Source organism: Stegodyphus dumicola, chromosome 4 (assembly GCF_044657685.1).
Source record: "Stegodyphus dumicola isolate Sdum_Otavi_A_Nest chromosome 4, ASM4465768v1".
Classification (NCBI taxonomy): Eukaryota; Metazoa; Arthropoda; class Arachnida; order Araneae; family Eresidae; genus Stegodyphus; species Stegodyphus dumicola.
The window spans coordinates 13,954,497-13,975,348 of record NC_140771.1 but is presented as its reverse complement, the minus strand read 5'-3'; the positions used below and the strand labels follow the sequence as shown (position 1 = coordinate 13,975,348).

The 20,852-nt window shown below is 28.1% G+C and overlaps 1 protein-coding gene across 3 annotated transcripts in view; it reads right to left on the bottom strand.

Moving 5' to 3' along the window:
• Positions 1-20,852, bottom strand: part of kst (spectrin beta chain, non-erythrocytic 5 kst) — a 329,664-nt gene that overhangs the window by 56,549 nt on the left and 252,263 nt on the right. For all 3 annotated transcript variants that reach the window (XM_085814577.1, XM_085814575.1, XM_085814576.1), the window contains 12 exons: positions 20,512-20,694; positions 16,732-16,877; positions 14,133-14,358; positions 10,434-10,613; positions 8,756-8,959; positions 8,270-8,419; positions 8,034-8,138; positions 6,961-7,055; positions 6,195-6,285; positions 3,256-3,414; positions 2,891-3,082; positions 1,293-1,376 (listed from right to left, as the gene is read on the bottom strand). In XM_085814577.1, coding sequence (XP_085670703.1) covers positions 1,293-1,376; positions 2,891-3,082; positions 3,256-3,414; positions 6,195-6,285; positions 6,961-7,055; positions 8,034-8,138; positions 8,270-8,419; positions 8,756-8,959; positions 10,434-10,613; positions 14,133-14,358; positions 16,732-16,877; positions 20,512-20,694 — 1,815 coding nt within the window. The remainder of the gene's footprint in view (positions 1-1,292; positions 1,377-2,890; positions 3,083-3,255; positions 3,415-6,194; positions 6,286-6,960; positions 7,056-8,033; positions 8,139-8,269; positions 8,420-8,755; positions 8,960-10,433; positions 10,614-14,132; positions 14,359-16,731; positions 16,878-20,511; positions 20,695-20,852) is intronic.

The window sequence follows — 20,852 nt, the reverse complement described above, 5'->3', positions numbered from 1 at the left end:
TTATTGAACTCTTATCGTTTAGAGTTTACATTTGAAAATGCTAATATAAAATAAGGAAAAAATGTTGGAAACTTTTAAAGTTTAACAAAACACTCAAATCCACCAATTCTTAAAATCTGTACAGCTTCTTAGACACAAAATTCTTTTGAACATAAAATTTCTCTTTACAAATATAACTATGATAAATGCATGTCCTAATTTATAGCCAATTAAGCTTTTGCAGAACCAAGAGTGCAACAGTACTAATGTTTTGTATTTAGGATTTGATAAAGGCTAAAGCTGAAGAGCTGCTTGCTTAAGCAAAAGAAATAATTAAAAATGAACATTTTCATAAAGACAATACTGTGAACTGAAATACAAATTTAAATGAAGCATTATTTGAACACCATTATTAAATGCTTAATGATGAAATCATTAAAAAGTTTTAAATCTACAGCATGAAAATTTTGATCCCAATGCTAATTTTTTTTTTAATTAAAAAATATCATTTGATGAAGATTTAGCTTTAGAAGTTAAAAATTTTGAAACAACATAGCTATATAAACGATCAGGAGATACTGTCTGCATATAATTTGCAAAAATAACTGGAACATTCTTAAGTTCTTAAATTAATGGGTGCAAAACAACTATTTGAAAAATGTAAAAAATAATGTTTATATGTTTCTTTGTTGGTTTGCTTTATAAAGTGTCAAAAGTAAATTATTTGCATTCTTTAGGTACTTTTTTAAAATTTAAGTTCTTTTTCCTGTTCTGAGTTTAATGATTTATTTATTTATGATTTGGTATTTGTAACACTCTAAAATCCACATAACCTCTATCCCAAGCTGAATAGATTTTGAATTTGTATGCAACCACATATGTGTTTAAATACTGATTCCTTCATTCTCTTTCAGTTATGAACATAAAATGGACTATATTTCTTTAAAACGTTTTCACATATGCTACATTCAAAACATATACTTGAAATTATTAAGGCTCAAAGTAGAAAAATGAGACTTCATTTTTCCTAATAAATCATATGTACGCCATAAAGCATATGTATTCTTTGAATAATGAATGACAATTTTAAAATATTCCAAAAATCACATATTTTATAATGTATTTTAAGCTTTTAAGTTGTGACTATTATATTAAAAGACAGGATAACAGTCAAAACTATTTTCATGAATATATGCCTTGTATAAAGATGGGAAAACAACATGATTTTGGAGGTTTATGAATTGTTATATTAAATTTATACACCAAATCTGGGAACAATGAAGTATGGCATACTATTTAAAATTGTTACTTACAGAATCAACATCATCAAGTTTTCTTTGAAGAGCTTGGCAATGTTCAAAATCTTTCCCAGTATCGCCAGCCTGGACCATCATTTCCTGTTAAATAAAAATTATTAAAAATATTTATTAATTAGCATTAATAATTTTATATTGAAAATCAAAAACAATTTTGATACAATGAATATTTGAGCTTTAAATTTTGACTTATTTAAGCATAGAATGATAATAACTAATAATACTTGAAAATACATGCATTCTTCAGAAATTTGTTTAAATACAGCTAATAGTGAAAGTTATAAAGTAAGAGTTCATTAAAATTTCTTAAACTACATTTATTTAAGGACATTTAAACTATAAACTAGGATTAAAAATACAGAAATAATGAAAAATGAATTAATAATTATTGATTTTTATTAAATCTGTAAGCACGATTGTAAATTATTTGTTATTATTAGACAAAATATCTATTGAGAAATGGCAACAGCTAATTTCTGGATGTTGTTCTATTTATAATTTTTAAAAGATATTCAGATGATGTATGCCTGGAATGTTTAATGGTACGGATGCAGAAGTGTGTTTGTTATGTTATGTACGTTTACGAATACGTTACGTGTAGGTTATTAAGATTTATCTTTAAATAAATGTTTGTCTTTTACAACCATTTTATGAGTGATTAATCTAACTACAAAAAAGAAGTTAACAAATCTATAACATTTAATACATAATTCATAGAAAAAAAAAGGGCTTTTGAAATGCAGTACATTAAAGGAGAGTGTTCTACTCAGAAATAAAAGAAACATGTAACTGTTAAAGAAAACTCCCTTGTTTTTTTCACACTGACAAAGTGATTACGACATCAGTTATATTTTTATATAGCATTTCTAATTTAATATTTATCATTTTTAATGAAAAAAAATGTTTTAAATAACTTTATTCCTTCTGGCACAAAATTTTAACATTTTAATACAGCTTTCCAGTTAAACATGCCTAATCTTACATGAAAATCAAGCAACAGATGGGGGGGGGGATATTTAAAAGTTACGGCAAAACACTTGAAAACTGCATGCTTTCAGAAAATAATGTCTTTATTAAAGTGTCTTTTTAAATGATGTCTTTATTAGAATTTCTTACAGAAATTGATTCGTGTTTATATTACATATGCAGAAATTCCATGAAACAACTCAGTTCAGCTATAAGAAATTTGATTTGAGGAAATTTATAACGACCACTTCACTGGTAAGTATTTAATAATAATAAAGTACATTAAAAATGAGAAGAGACACAAAAGTGTAAAATAACATTTGAGCAAGAAAATGGATCCTTAAAAGCATAAGTTAAATGAAATTAAATTATGCATGGCTAATAATAAATGGCATATTTTTAGTCTTCTTTATGGTGAATTATTTGCTATATACAATACATAAATTCAAACAACAAAATTTTTATTATATTTTAATTTTGAAGTTCACTGAAGTACTAATATTTAATAATTATAATTCAATAGTAGTATCCTGAGATAATATTTATATCAAAAATACTTATTACAAATGAAAAATTACATTAGTATTTATTTATATTCTAAGTAAAGGATAAACCTTGAAGAAACCAACCTTATCTCTTATCCAAGCTTCTATTTTCTCAGCTTGATTATTAAACTCTAATATGTCCTGAGCTTCCTCAAGACCACGACCCAAGTTAGTTGAAGATGATAAGAGTTCATTCCATTGTTTAAGTAACTTTTCCAACTGCAGTCGTATCTTGGTAGAATTCTCATGATTTTTTGACAATAAAAGTTCTCCTTTCTGTAAATACAATTCAATATTTTATCTGAAACTAGAATTCATTATTATCAATAACAAACACTTCGATTTTTAAACTATTTTTCCAACACTCTCATAATTTCATTGCATATGTAATAATATTATTCATTCTTATAAAATAAAATAAAAAAACTGCTCAAATATAAAGGTAATACCTGCTTTATATTCTGAATATTACTTTCATGTGCAGATAATTCAGCTTGAAATGCTTGATGCTTCTGCAGTTTCCTCATTTTATCTTCTAAGCTAGCAATTTGACTCATATCTTGCTCAGCATCTAAGTACTTCTTTTTATCTTCAATCCATGCTTCTGCCTATTTAAATAGGATACAGTTTAGGCAACCATTTCAAATTTTGATTAAAACAGTCGTTTTATAACATTTTATACTATAATCATATTAAAAAAAAAAACACCCCACTCTCTTTTTTAAAGTACATTTTGCTAAAAGAAAGGCTTGTTCACTGCATATTATTTAAGAAGACTAAATGCTATTAAATATTTATCTGATGCAAAAAACAGGCATGTTAGGAGAAATTCATTTGTAAAGGGAGAGGGGAGATTCTGTACTGAGGTACATATGGGTAAAAGATGTTACATTTATTTATAAACGGGGAGGGAAAATTGTGTACTGAGCTATTAACAATTAACATATGGTTAAAAGATGTTACTAATGTAAAATCTTTTATTTATTATAGTAATGTTATAAATGTTCCTAATTATCAGTTAGATTTACTGTTTTTAAATTAGATAAAAGATTTCAATTATTAAGGGCATTCGCTTCATTTTAACTACTTGTTAAGTATTTAATTTGAAGGTTAAATTTTAAGTTCTTATATAATGTCAAATAAGCAAGACTGGGAAAAAAAAAATTTTTTTTTGGTTAAGCTGTGTGAAAGATAAATTTAAACTTGTGCAATGCTAACACTTCTTAGGCTGTAAGACTGATAAATCATATGGTACCTAATGTAATAAATATCTGCTGAAAACACACCTCATGGTTAAAAAGAAAAGATGCATCAAAATATGTTGACAGACTTTTAATATTTTTACTTCCTTGTACGAAGTAAAAAGGAAATATTGTAATCACGAAAAGTTTCAGCCAGCATATTTCAATGAACATATCCATTTTGACCGCTATCGAATGCAATTTAACGATGTTTTTGCATGATATATGTACGTAAGGGCAGAATAAAAGACTCGTTTCCTCCAAAAAAATTATAAAACTGCTTTAAAATGAATTCTGAAGAGAAATTTTTGTGGCGTCTGTACGAACGTACGTATCTCGCATAACTCGAAAACGAGTAGCCTCAGAACGTTGAAATTTTGTATATAGGACTGCTATAACATGCAGATGTGCACCTCGTATTTTGGTTGCAATCGGCCACACCAAACGTATATAAATACTATATTTACATATTTATCCACTCTGTTACTCGGCACAGTGATCTCAGTTTCTTTACTCTTTTATGTTTGTAAATTGTACATTTTTTGCTTTAAAACTGATTGAATTATATTGTTCTTATCTTCCGGTTAAGGTTTTTATGCCTTTCGTAATTCTGGAGGCAATATTTGTACAATTATCAACAATTTAAAAGCTGTTTAAGTGCGGTTAAGTTTTAAATAACATGGCGGACATATTTGTTTACATTTGAAACAGCAGAATTGCAGATTTGTTGCCAATCTAGAGATACTAAGCTTCGCAACAACAAAATAACGCCTTCATTTATTATTGCAAATTAAATCATGCTTAATCCTTTCTGGAATTTTTTCGAGGAAATAAGTGTTTAAGATTTACTTCGTAATTTTTAATACAGATATTTTGAGTTTTTGTGTATTTTTGCCTTGTCGCGAAGTGAGAACTGAGTTAATTGAATGAGAAATACTAAATCGTCTGTGAAAAGCTGTTTCTTTTTTGTTTTGTTTTCTTAATTTCTTTCATACATCGTTCTAGCTTTATTATAGTATTTGAATAGAACATGTGACAACAATAAGATAATTCTTCAAATGATATAAATTTTGTGCATTCAGAGTGTCATTATAGTACAAATATAGTGAATTTTAAAGAGTGCATTTATTCATTGTGGTTTATGCGCTGTCGCCGAAGTAGATTTAATTCAATCCAATCAATTTAAACGAAATTCAAGAAAAAAAATGCATGTAATTTAATATTCCGTACAAGGAAGTCATGTGGTGTACACATCACATTTTTTATATAATATAAAGAACTTAAGAAGCTTTATTTTGATATACCATAAAAAAAAATTCCTCAAATATATTGCAATTTCTTTTTATTAATTAAGCCATCAACATGATAAACATAAAAATTTTGTAGTATAAAAATAGATACTGGGTGCAGTATTTATCAGAATAAAAAATATCTCACAAAATTAATGCTAAACTGCGATTAAAAAGACACAAACATTTACAAAATAAAATTAATTACATAACACAGACAATATAAATTTGATGTATTAATAAATTAAGCACAATATGCAAATGCATATTCCCTTTTTTTATTCCCTTAAAAACACTCTTTCATAGCTTACTTCATTATTAAAATATATAATACATATAGTATACAAATTTATATGTATTTTAAACTGACTGGCTTATATAATTGGTTAAAGCCTCTAATCAAAATACACTAGAAGTCAAATCATGGGAAAGTAAAGAAAAAAAAAAAAAAAAAATTATATATGGATTTCCCATTACACAACAGATCATAGCCTCCTACACTGTTCAATATCTTTACATATATAACTAAAGATACACTGAGGAATCTGAATAAAAAATCTTTGCTTATAGTTTCCCAACTCTCCTTAAAAATATATTTTAAAAAAATAAGAAAATTCAATATTACAAAACACAATCTAAATAGTAATGAAATAAAACAAACTGTAATTTTTTTTTTTTTATATTGAGCAATAACTAATTTAACTAGTAATAATTTTATTGTTTGGTATAAAAATATTTTACAATTACTGTTTAGATAGTGTTTCCTAATGTTTGTATATTAATTGGGTATTTAGAAATATTAAAAACATTACTTATTTATTTACCCTTTACTTTTTAGGTGCTAAACAAACTGCTTACCTCAGTAGCATCTCTCTTAAACTGAGCATGAAGAAAACTGTCAGCTAACTTTTGCCTTCTCACATTACTAAGGTCTCTAACTTTGGTTCTCCTGTAATAAAATTAGTAAAGCATTAAAAATATTCACAGACTATATTCAATACAATAAATAATAGGATTTTACATGCCCACATACGTTTGCTGTTTTTCATTTAAAAACAATTTACATAAAGTATCTTATTTAGGATTTACAACAAATATCCAAATAAGTATGCAACTGATACACAGTGACTAATAGCAGTGAAATGAGAATGTATGAGATTTCTTTTACTTGTTAACAGATAATTCACTATACATCAATAACAAACAAGTTCAAGCAAAATAATAGCATATGTATAATTTGTTAATAAAATCTTGTTATGAAAGATCACAAATTCAAATTAATGTTTATTATACTCCTGCTCTTTTTATATATCTTACACGAGCGGAATGAGCTTCCACCAATCTTTCAGTGACAGCAGATGTAGCAAAATCTGTTAATGTACGAACTTGAAAAAGAATGAAACACAGAAAAGTGCCCTGATAAAGCAGTATAACTATTAAAGAAAATATGTTATTGTAGGCTGTTTTGTAACTTTAAACTACATATAAATGGTTTAAGAAAGTTATATGCGGGAAAAGATATCTGTTGCAATAACCTGCACTAAGATAAGAAAAAATACAATAAATCTAGCAAAAACTGTCAACTTAAGATACTTTAAAATGCATGGATGTATAAGCAGTTTACCTATTTGTAACTTCAACCATCCTTGTTCTGATGGTATCACTATCAAAGTGGTTCTGTTCTAAAAGCTTTGTCCCATGTTCTTGTAAAGCAGTAAGCTGAAAAAAGTAATTAATGAAACACAAATGTTTACCAAGAATATCAAATACACAAATATACTATTAAAATGTGCAAATTTATATGAAAATTATTCTGTTACATCTTTAAGCAAAAAGCATCTTTCATAACTCTTATGAAAAGGAAGGGGAATAATTGCAAGGAATGACATTATAAAATTTTAAATTAGCATAGTGACAAAATAAATATAAAATTAAAAAAAAATATCTTCAAATATCCCGCAGTTGATTACATGCTCTGAAAACATTAAGCACATGTAACTTAAATAAAGCTAAGATTCTATGGTTATTAATTAACAAGAGTTATTCACTATCAACAGAAAATATTAATTAAAAATAAATTTAAAGCAAAGTCATTTTAAAAACAGAAGAAAGTAAAGAACTCCCTTTGTTACAGCTCAATTAGTATTTTCAAATTTTTGATTGCATTGAGCTTTAACAGAATTGGAATTGTACTTACAAATGTTTAGTTGCAGCATTTAAAATTTAAAATATGCTATTAAACATTCTTAACAACAAATATGTAATATCTTGGTGACCTTGCATTCAAACATTTTTTTTATTAAATAACATTTAAACAAATTTTTGTTAAAAACATCTATAAAATATTTATTTTTCAACAATAAAAAAGTTTCATTACATTTCTCTCTGAATAATCCTTTCCAAATAAAATAAATTTTATGAAATAAAAATAAAAATTTCAGAATTATTTAAATTGTTCTGGATAAAGTAAAATAATAATTAATAAATATATTCTAAATAATGGCTGGATTAAAAAAAACATCATTTTATCATCTAATGTCAGGATATAACATATACTTCTTTACCATAAAAATATATGTAGTTTAAATATTATTTAATATATGAAAGAGTTGTGACTTTTTAAAGATAAAAACAGAAATTAATCATAGAACAATTTTTAAAAAATAAACAGTTACATAAAAGAATGATTTTACTTACTTTTTCATTTTGTGTTATAAGTAATTTTTCAAATGCTTCATGCTTTTTAACAAGAGCATCAACTTCTTCTACAGTATTACCCATGTCTGAACCAGATAAATAAACCTAAATACATTTAAATTAAAACAGAAGTCACTAATCAAAATTCTCTTCTTTTGATTATAATATTGAATATTTAAAACATATTTAAAATATTTTTGTGAAAGTAATTTAATTTTCCCCCAAAAAAAGCTTACTTCCTGTTGACTGCTTAATGTGTCTAGTTGCTTTGCATCTCTCAAGAAGCATTGTAAATCACATAATTGATCCAAATAAATCTTTTTCTTGTGCCATGCTGTATGCAGCTCTCCTCTGACAGCAAGAAGTTGATCAAGGCGCTCTCGAATCTGAAAATACACATGCATTCAAATTGATATTCTGTATTAACTTACGTGCACTTAGATAAACTCCAAAATGATTTGCATCACAAAATATTAGTGATATTTTTTAAACAAATTTTCTTCCAATTTTAAAATTTTCAAAATAATTAAATTATATATATATATATATATATATATATATATATATATATATATTTTTTTTTTTTTTTTTTTTTTTTTTTTGCTGGGGAGGGAAGGGTTTTAAATAGGTGAATGTATAATAAAATGCACACAAAATGTTGTTTAATAAAGGAGAAATTCATTTGAACGGAAAATAAGTTTCCAAATTAGAAAACATCTTACTTCATCTTGAGCATAATGACCACCTTCAATCATTTCTTCTCCCACATTAACTATTGTTCCAAATGTACTTTCTCTGGCCTCAATTTCAGCTTTTAACTGTTCATGCTCTGCTTTTAACATCTGTGCACTTGCTACATCACGCACTTTCTCCTCAGTTTTTAAAGATGAACAAAGTCCTAAAGCCCAGTTTTCAACATCACGTACCTAAAATGAAAGATAATGTGATTTGATATCAGTCTCTCCAATATGTTAAATTTACATAAATATTTAACAATTTAAAAAAAGGGAATATGCATCAAACAGCTTTTTTTATATATAGTGCAAGCTTAGATTTCAAACAATCCGTTTTTAAAACACTTGTTTCATACAGAAAATGAACCTGAAACTTTTATAATTAAAAGTGAAAATTAGAAAAATAGGGTTTCCTCAAAATATTTAATATTTTACATCAGAAGTTTTTGTAACATTAAGAATTTTATTTTTATGCTGCAGAATATTACATGATTTATTCAAATGAAAAATATCTATTTCTAAAAGTTCTATTACATATTCCTGAATACACTTATAAAATGTACACTGCTCAAAAAAAGGGGGGACAGTTCTATATCTCCTGTTCTATTGAGCCGATTGACGAAATTCAACATGCGTTTTTCACATCTCGAACGCACGACTTAGGATATGTATTAAATTTATGTATAGGTATTTTGACATAAAATTGGACTTTTTCTGAAATGACATGCCAATTTTTTTCTCGATTTCGTTTCTACGTCTCAAATGATGCCAAACTGTCAAGTTTTGTAAAAAAGGCACGAGTAGTTTTTAAAAAATTAGCTCTCAAAATTTTAGCTTTTCAGTGTTAATTGAATTTGATTTATATTTATTAATATCTGTTTTTTGATTAAACTTATTTGATTTTCCCTTTCATATTTCAAAATTTAGGTTCATTCCAAATAAAATCTGCCTATTTTTTATGATTTATTTTTAAAATTTGTATTTAAAATAATTTTTATAAATTTTTCGAAAAATATTTTGAATTATAACCTACAAAAGTTTTGCCATTATCTTAAAGTAGATGTATTTCTAACCTTTCAGTTAAAATTATTTGAAAGTATGAACGACTTTTTTTCTGCTCATGGACAATGAAGTAAAAGGAAGGGAAAATAGGTTGCTCTAAATTAAGTTCACCATGTGAATTATTCTTGGCACAAACTGAAAAAAAATTGGCCAAGATAAATTTAAGTTTCTCACCAAAAAATGACAAAATTTCATATCTAGGCTTAATTTGAGTCCTATAACCCATGTTAGAACAAAGCTATCAAAATACCTATGTTAGAACAAAGCTATATATAAATCTAATATATATTCTAAGTCACGGTTTCGAGACATGGAAAACACAATTTGAATTTCGTCAAAACGCCCCAATAGATCAGGAGATGTAGAATTAACCCCCTTTTTTTTGTGCAGTGTACAATTTAAAACATCATCAGAAAACTATTACAGTTCCCTTTCAGCCTAACAGAAAATTAGATGATTTTAGATTTACCGGATGAAAATTACTTCAAACTAAGTTACTATTATAATAGAATAAAATTACACAAAACATTGCAATAAATTAAATTACTTTACATATAAAGGCTATAACTTGCTCAATAAATTATATACTATAAGAATTACTTACAGAAGATAAAAATCTCTGCAGCTGATAGGATGCCTGAAGTTCAATTTTTCTTTGTGCAGCCCTTTCTTGAAGTGTGTTCCAGTTTTCTATAACAATATTCTGCTGTTCCAATATATGATCTGCATTTCCACCAGGATAAGCACCTTGAAGTCTGGCACTATCATCAACCAAAATTTGTAGCTAAAAATTAAAATATGCATATTATCATTTTTAATAAACATAGTAATTTCTAACCAGTTAAAAAAAATACAATTAATTTGATTAGTTTGTCACAAAATAAATATAACTTTATTATCAATATTCACTATAATTTGATCAATCTGTTTCTGAAATGCAAATAATGATGTAATTTCATCCAGAGGCAAGGGAAGACTTTGCAAAAGTGCCTATTTTTTAAAACTGCAGAAAAATCAAAATTTGATTTCGGTGATAAACAAAAGTCAAAACACTTTTTTAGGACCTTAATGTATCATTCAGAAGTACCTTTGAGTTATTGACCATTTAGAAGGATATCAGACAGTGGAGTACAAAGGCAATAAGGATGAATATTTTGAGATAGACAGTCATTGTTCTCTCTTTTTTTCCTTTTCTCAATCCTTTCTTTTTCATTTGTTTCTTTTATTGTTGATGTTTATGAGTGTGCATGAATGTATCTACAATGAGTTATCACAACCGGAACCTGTTTGCCAAGAAAATGAATTTACAACTTGCAGTTGAAACTGGAAGTTTTGCATAATGATATATTCACTACAGAAGACGTTTAGGAACGCGATGATTTATGTTTCTATCACTTCAGAACAAAAGTGCAGTCTGCCTAAATTACTGCACAGAACATTGCAACTAGTATCAACATCACCGGGAATGCATTTTCCTCAGCAATAAGAATGAGAAACAATTCTAATTCTAAATGTCTTTGTATCTGAAGAAAGAAGAACTATTCTCACCAAAATGAAAGAATACAATCATTAAAGCTACTTTAGATAAACAAATTTCCTAGTCCAATGTACAGATGTCCAAGAAGCTAGATCCAATTTTCTCTTTATGTATTTTAATAAATTGATTAAACTACCTCTGTTTCTTTGATCTAAGTTTGCTGTTTAAATTATGCAGTTTTTCAGATGCACAATTCTGTCACCATCATAATAGAAGTTTATGCTTATACTTGGTGATTTAATTAATAATCTGTGCATAAATATTTTATTTTCTAAAAAAAAAAAAAAAAAAAAAAAAAAAAAAAAAAATTATTATTTCGATTTAGGTTCTGAGCAAATGTTATAAAAACTATTACAGAAAAGAATGAAAATGGTTTGAAATAAAATATTAGGTTATATTTATAATATTTCTGGATTATATTTATAAAAATTTTTAAAGGGGAAAAATAATCTTGATGCATTACTTGAATTGACAGTATTAATTAATTGAATTTCATACAAGTATGACCATATTTCATATAAGGCAATGAAGGAACTCATTCCAACAGAAATCCATTAAAGGCATTCATGCACCAAAAGGAATTCATCCGAACAGAATCCTAGCAGCTTCACAACGCTGACAAGCTTTAACTCTTTCAGGACTGGAATCCCACATTTGCATTCCCTATGAAATCACTTATTGCCAGGCATACAACCCATGCATCACCAGAGAGGAAGCTTAAGGGACAAGTGATGCATATGCACATTTTAAGCTCAGCCATATTTTAAAGACTACTCGATGGTGTTTCGTGTCCATTACTTTTGAACTGAACACAGTTTTAGAACCCTGACCTTCAGTTTGATCCCATTCTGATCATAGTTTCAGCTATGGTGGGGAGGAGGAAAAGCATAATATTAACTTGCCAAGTGATATCCCTTCGAATCCTCTTTTTAGCCTTTTTTCCTACTACTATGTAGGGATCATTCAAGATTATTATGCGGGATTCTGTTATGCTTTGAATAGCTTTTATTGCTTATATTTTGTGTATGAGATGATCAGTGACATGCATGAGAGCAATGATTCATTTTCTAAAGGGTTAAAATAATATTTCTCGTGATTCTGATATGGACAATCTATCATAGACTGAGCTCAACGAGTGCCTGCATTCCATTTCCCATGAAAGATTTTGTTACATCTCTTGTAAACAGTTTTTCTTGTAATTTTTTTTATTTTTATTTTAAAGTCTATTAATGTAGTTTGTCACTTAAAACCAGGGCTCAGGAGTCAGAGTCATGAAGTTGGAATCGGAGTTGGGTAGACTTTTGGTTAAAAGGAGTTGGAGTCGCTAAAAACACATCGACTCTGACTCATTTTTGTTGGACAGTTTGAATTTAAAATAAGATTAAAGTGAATAGGGGGAAAAAAAAAAGAGAGACAAACTTATTAAAAAAAAATCTATCCTGAAAAGTTAAAGGAAATTGTCCTAACAGTAACAGCTCTTCCTCCTACTCAAGTCAGTGTGGAAAGAAGTTTTGAAGCTCTGAAGTTTATCAAATCGGATCTATGGTCCTCCAACAAAGAAGATCTTGCCGAAATTATACTGTTTCTTAGAAATTACTAATGCCAGTTTTTTCATTTCATAACAAATGGTAATTAATATAAAAATTTGCTATCATCAATCTTTTTCTGTAGCATCTATTACTTCTTTTAAATTAATTTTTTTTTTTTAAATAAGCTGTAACCATGTGATATGTTTACATATATATGAGGGAGTCGAATTCGAAGTTAGAGTCTTTAAAATTCCAGGAGTTGGTCATTTTCCCTATCGCCTCTACAGCCCTGCTTAAAACTTCAAAATAATTTGAACAATGCTTCTGAAAAATCCTTACTTAAAGTAAGTATTTTTTTATATATTTTCATGTAAAATAAATGCAAAAATTATTAAATACTAATTCTAATGTATATGACAGCCTAATAGTCTAAAATGGTACAAAATTATGATATAAGAACACAAATTCTTTTTTTTTTTTTACTCCCCCTCCCTAAAATCAGGCTTAGTAATGCAAAACCCTTGCCCTGTGGGACAGTTCAACTCCCATCTATCCCAAGGGAATGTCTATCCCTTGGGATAGACAATATCCAAGGAAACAAAGGCATGCCATCAGGAACCTGTTAAGGATGAGGAACAAAGTATGCCATAAGTTAGCTCTTTAGAAGCCTTTTGTACAGAATGAGGATGGTTGCATGACTTAGACCAGTTTCACAAGCAAACTCATGAACAGTCAACGGTAACAGAACAAGCTTGGCTATCACTTATATAACTGAAATGATGGTTACCCAAAATCAGGCTCGTCACTCACATTTGCAAAACCAACTTTAAAAAATATATATATACATTATAATATTTTATGCCTCGGGGGGAGTGTTTACATTACATGTTAAACATAAAATATATCATATTTGGTAAATGCAAAACAACAGAAATATGAAAAATAGAAGTTTAAAATATAAGATAAGTATCTTAACACTAATGCTGTTCTGTTCAGAATGGCAGATTTTCTTCTTCTGCAGAAACAGTAATTTTGGAATTAAAAAACACATCAACATATGTCTTATAAACACCACATTATGTAAAAAAATTTTATTTCTAAACCACATAACTTACAAAATTTGCAAGAAATGTTTTTTTTATTATGCCCATGAGAAAATGCTTACCTAAGAGAACCTAAGATTCTTCAGCATTATTAAATTAATTATATGTAAATTAATTCAAGAAATAAGACACACCTGAGCTTCAAGAGCTACCAGATCATTTTCAAATCCCTCATGTTTCCTAATTAGATTCTGAACGCTATTTAAATCACGTCCTAAATCGTCAGGTATGCTTGCATATTTTTCTTGGATACGAGATAATGCATCAGCCACATCTCGATTAAAGCGGTGGATTTCTCCAGCTGCATGCAGCTTCTGATCTCTTGCTTCAATACTGTCCAACAAAACAGACCAGGCTTTCCTGCAAATTATTTTACAGTAGTAAACAATAATTAATGCTTTCAATTTATTTTGTCATACAAATCTTACATAACAAATGTAAGTATTTAAGGATAATTTATTAAACACAAATGAATTTTCATCATATCATACTATTTAAAACCAAGAGGTAAACAAATATTTTAATTTACAAATATAATGAAAATATACACATGAAAAATATCTTAAGGTTCCTAAAATACTTTAAAATTATTCTAAAATATGTAACCTATCTTAAAATTATTTATTTTTTGGATTTAGTACCTGAATTCTATAGATGCACTGTTTTTTAAACAGAGTAATTTCTTTCTCGTTTGCATTTTTAACAAAAAGTACCTCCCTCTTCCAAAATTCGCATTAAAGAGAAAAATGATGTGATACTTGAAATATGCACTTATGTCAAGAAATTTAACTTTTCATTAAGAAAAAGTAGGCTTTAATATAAAATTCAAAAATTTTAAAAATATCCAATATAAGCTTTTCATTGTGTGCTTGTTCAATACAGATGAATACTTCAATTCTCCCTTCTATCAAATATTTTTTGTTAGAGGAAAATAAGCAATAGTTAAAAGTATAAGGATCGGCAAAGAAATGCTACTATCAATCCAGAATCATCTTATTTAACTGTTAATTACAAGCCTGACGTTTTTCATTATGCATATAATTAAAAAAAATGATTCTATTAAGAAAACACTAGATCTAGCATATATCATGATTTAGCATAGAACATCAGAAATACAGACCTAGCTCACCAGTGGCATAGTGCTCATATTGCTAAACACCAATAATTTGGCCTGGGTTTAAAATCTGACTGCATGGGAGTTTTCATGGTTTCCTAATATGCAATATGAATATAAGGCATTTTCCCTTAAAAAAAATCCTGCATGAAGACCCAACTTCTTAAGCAGATAGCCTTCAAGAACTTAACTAAAATCTAAATAATCCAAACATAATGTGCCCATGGTGTAACCATAAAAATGAACAAACTACAGACACAAAGATAAAAAATATACAGAAATAACTACTTACTTCCTCAAAAGGAAATTGTTTCTCAGTTTCATGAAATGAAAACAGGTAGTACCCATTTATGTGCAACTTCCAAAGAAAATAATTCTTTGCAATTATGTAAAGAATCATAAGGAAAACAGATACGCTCTCCTGATTTTGTAGTTCACAGAATTTGCTGATACAACTTTTGTTGTGTATTAATTCTCATTAAAGTTCTATGAACAGATTTTGGTATCACCTAGTCATGTTTTCATCATCATTATTTATAGTATACACATTGGACTGGCATGGTCTATCAAATGCAAGTTTCTCTTGGTCCTATTAACATTTTTGACAATTTTATTACTACACTTTTACATTGAGTAACGTTGATCATTAAGAACTCTGAGATGTAATTTTATAACATTATGTTTGATGAACACAAGTGTGAAATACAAAGAACTCTCAAAGCAAAAAATTTGCTTTGTGTCAAAGGTGTCAATATGCGTATGCTTTCTTTTAACATACAGACACAATATATTTCATTTGCATGGTCTGAGATGGGGACAAAAAGTCTTTTGAAGATTTTGCATCATGTACCAATACAGAAACAATCATTAAAACAAAGACTTCTGAACTAATGCATGATATAATAATTTCAGAATGCTAATCTTAATCTAAGTAATAAGATGGCTTTACTTTATCTAGCATTAATGATGATTTTAGATGGTCACGAATCATGATTTGGATATATTCATGATTCACTAGAACAAATAAGATTCAAATTTCTTATTAAGTCATGATAATCTCATGATTTCAGTTGTGATAATATATGAAAGCAAAGAGGGAAACATACTATTTCTAAACTGCAATTTTAAAAAAATGTATTATGAATAACATTTATTTCTAAAACAATTTTTACATAAAGTATGAAAAAGTTAACAAATAAAATTAAAAGTTTTTTTCACAGCCATTCATAACAATAATAGTTTTTTTTCCTATAATGCAATTAAATAATTTTTGTTTAATTGGTAACCTGAACAAGGATATTACATAAAAGGTAGAGAACATTTTAAAATATATAAAAATGCAACAATGCTTTCTATTTATTACTGCAGAAAATTTTCAGTTTTCCATGCATTGTTGGACCATTTTTTAAACTACAATATAGATATTCTAATTATGTTAAAAATTAGTTTGTATTCTGCAATACATAACATTTTTTGCATAAAGAAATAACTTTTATTAAAATTTTCTAGAATATAAATATGTAAAGTGTTTTAAACTAAAAATAAGCATATAATATAGAAAAAGGTTTAATCTCCGTTATGGTATAAGTCATAAAGCTTAAGAGATCTACACTACCTACCTTAAATGCTGCTGCCTTTGTTCAATTTTCCCTGAGTAAGAGCTGTCACTTGCAATAAGTTTTTTTGCAAGTTCTTCACATTGATTAAATCTTTCTGATCCTGATTCCACCCGTAGCTTAAAGTCATCAAATTTGCTTTGAAGAAGCTATAAATAAAAGTGTAATATTAAGAGCTTTATAATTATGATAATCAAATGTATAAAGGAAAAATAATTTATATTAAAGGATATCTTTAAACAGATAAATTTTAATTACTAATTTTAATTACTATCTTCCCTTTTAAAGTTAAATTTTAACAGCTAATGTACCCAACTTTGATAAGATAACACATAATCATTACTCGGCAGTGTTATTTTAATGTCAGTCGATATACAGGCTCAACACATTTAATTTTATTAATTTTTCAATCTGAGAAAAAGGTACAAAAAGGATATTCATCACACTGCTAAATTAAACTGAAATGTAACTACTAAGTTATATAATAATTTAGCAGATTTTTTTCTATTTGAAAAAATATTTCATACTAAAATAGTTTACATTTTTAAAAAATGCTGCTTAAAAGATAATAATATTAATACACGAGTTCAGATTCTAAAATTTTTCTACAAGCATGATTATTTTTAAAACTTCCATTGCATGACACAACACAATTTCATACCAAGATGAATCAAAGCACAACCATCTTCATTCAATCATATCATCAGGACTAAAATTACATTCTAAATTAACAGATGACTAAGTTAATTCAACCACAGGCCTATACATAGTCGAATAGCAAAAGTGGGGGGTCATTGGCTCAGGTAATATCCCTCACAAGCCAGTTTTTCTTAAAAATCCTCTCTTTCAAGTACCCCTTATATGTTTCTGCCATAATTAATTAACCAAACTAAATTATTATTCCACGGCCCAAAAAAGTCATGTGCAACAAAATATATATGCTGAGAAATGTTTATACATCATATGCTTAAATCAAAATGATTTAAATCCCAGAAATTAAATAATTTAGAAAAGCTCTGTCAATACAAGAGTGCACATGAGGAAAAGACAATCATTGAGCAGCCATACATGGTTATAATGTTAAACTCCACAGAAGGTATCGAAAAAAAATCTGGTAATCACGCAGCCTGAGTCAGATTTGACAGTATCATTATGAGTCTCTGCCACACATGAATGGACCACTGTAGAAACAATGGATCTGCACCTGTGAAGGCAGCTAATCTTCCCAATACTGAGCATTCCCAACATATGCACACAGCAATTTAGCAGCTCAAAGGGTTTGGGCCTGATCAGCCACATAAGCAAGACAGCCAAATCACATGTTGCTGCCCGTCATCCCCGTCAAGGAAGGCCTATGGAAGAGAGTTTATTCAACCTTATCATTTATATGTAAAGAAGATAAAGGGGGAAAAAACAGAATTGCTCTATTATTCAAGAATGTTTTAAATTTTAGCGATATATGAAAACAAGCAGGGGAATATGGCATATGAGTTTTCATAAAGGGCAGGGTGCCTTACATACAATTTTTTAAAATTATATTAACGAATGGAAACTAACATTATAAGTATTCAAACATTGGCTGTAGTATTTGCATATTATTAACACTATTAAATACTGCAGAGCAAATACAATAATAAAATGCATATAAATTTAAAATTCACTAGGTTTTAGTACAAATTGGTCATATTTCCAATTAAGATTTACAAAGAATTTTTATCACAGAGTCATAACCCAATATTGTCCAATTTATGCATTGTGAATAACAGTTAATCAACAACAGATCCTATGATATCTGTATCTACAGATGTGCACATATCTGTTTCTTCTATATGTTTATTGTCAGCTTTAATAATAGAGGTGATTTCAGCTGATAATACAGTTTTTTCCAGTCAAGCTGTTCAACTTGTACTGGCAGAGACAATATACGCTGAAACATCTTTCTCTGGGTATAATGTTTTAATAACAAAGTTGTATAATTTTTGCAGCTATTTTCTTTCTTCTACTTGTTCTGCCCCCCCCAATTTTGGGCCCACTTTATTTTTTCTTATGCATCTTAACTGATAATATATGTAGTATTTTATCAACTGCTACAATTGTTTTCATACTTCTTATCATCATATTTTATTTTCCCTCCAAGAACTAATAAGAAGTTAAGAGTTTGCAGAATTAAGTCTAGTACACAGACTACTACAGGACACGGGCACTTAGCTGTTCTGATTGCCCCTTTCATGAAATGTGCATATGCAGTCTTACCAAAACTAGCCTATTTTGTTTGCGATAGCAATTTTTTGCTATGCTTTAATACCTTCTCATGCTGCAGTCATAAAACCAGCTTATGTCTCTCAGGTGAGGTGGGCTGCAACCAAAGTTAGAACCTTCTCATGTTTAAATATAAAAAAATACAGTAAAGCAAATACAAAATGATTATCACACACAGAACAGGGTATTTTTGGTTAGATTAAGCAGGAGCATACTAGACTGCAGATGGGCCAATGTGTGTAAACAAAAGAATTCATTACATAGGCACTGGATTTAAGGACATAGGCTGTTATGGTGTTCAATAATATTTCTAATTTTTATGTTATTCAAAAAGAAGATATAAAACTACTATAATTAGTAATATATTTTAGTTGCAAAATTTTTAATTTGTACAGATAAAATATCAAAGATGGATTTGGAAACAAATTCATTATTACTTTTTCAATATCCAAAAATCAAAAAGTAATGGGCCCTTGGTATTGCCTGATCTTGCCTATCTATAGCTATGCCACTGCTTGGCCGGTATAGCAGTCAGAGATGCTGGATGCCATATAGATGGGCCCAGGTTTGAATGGCAAAGAAGGCTTACATATTTGTAAATGTATAGTGTCTTTGAAGCATGGAAGCACTAAAAATAAATGTTTTATCATAGTGGAAGAGGGGTGAGACACCTTTGTATATGTCCCCCAAAGCATTATCCTTCAAAACTGGGAGAGAGCTAGGAAATTGTCCTATCACATATACGGCATCGAAGACCCATGCTAATGACAGACAAAAATCCTGTGCTCCTCTTTACAACAAAATTTATACATTTGTTCTGTTGTTACTATCAGAGAAGTAGGATAAGTCACAAAAAAATTACAGATATGATTTTTGGAAGCAAGAATAAAATCGATATTTCTATCGTAAAATTTGCTACAAAAAATCAGATTCTAAATCAAATACTTAACAAACAAATATTTAACAATATATTTAAAAGAATAGTTCTTCAATAAATTCAGAGTCCAAACTCTTAAACAAATGTTCAGTTAATTCTTCCTAAATGTTCGTCAAATAAGGGGATAGTTCATTTTTTATTACACGCTACATTTAAAAATACATAGGACTATTTTTGGAAAGAGATTCTACAGACTGAAAGATTTTATGCGAATCTTGATTGCTTAACTGAGATATTCTACCAAATGATAATAAATTTACCCCTTAAAATGTGATAATCCCCTATTTAAATGATATTTTTCAACTGAACATCATTACTTATACAGAAATATTTGTAAACAAACACAACACTTTAACTGCAAATATATTTTACAGAATTACTGATTTTGCATTTACATATATTTACATCATTTATTACTTAATACAGTATACTACAAGCATGAAAATGTCCCAGTAGTTGAAATGAATGTATCATTATATTTATCTTAATTTAAATTAAAATTTAAAGAATAACTTGAACAGACATTGCAATTAACTTTAATACCTAATTTTAAGTTTGTGACATTAGATGTAAATGCTATACTTTACCAATAAATGTTCATAGTCTTGTCCATAATCCTCAGAATTTGCCATTAACATCTGTTCATTGACCCAATTTTCCAATTCATCACTCTCTCTATAGTATTCATGAAGATGTTTTGATTCCATCAACTTCTGCCTTCGTATATTAGCTAATTTTTGAATATTTTTCATCTGCTGGTTTACAACTTGCTAAATAGAAATACATCTTTTTTTGACAAATACTCAAGTTAAAAATTAAAATATTACAAAAGAATAAAATCATAGTAACTTAACGAATTTTTGACGTATAATACTTAATCCCTTAACACTCATCCCCCAAGCAAAATAATCACCCTTTTTTTTATTGA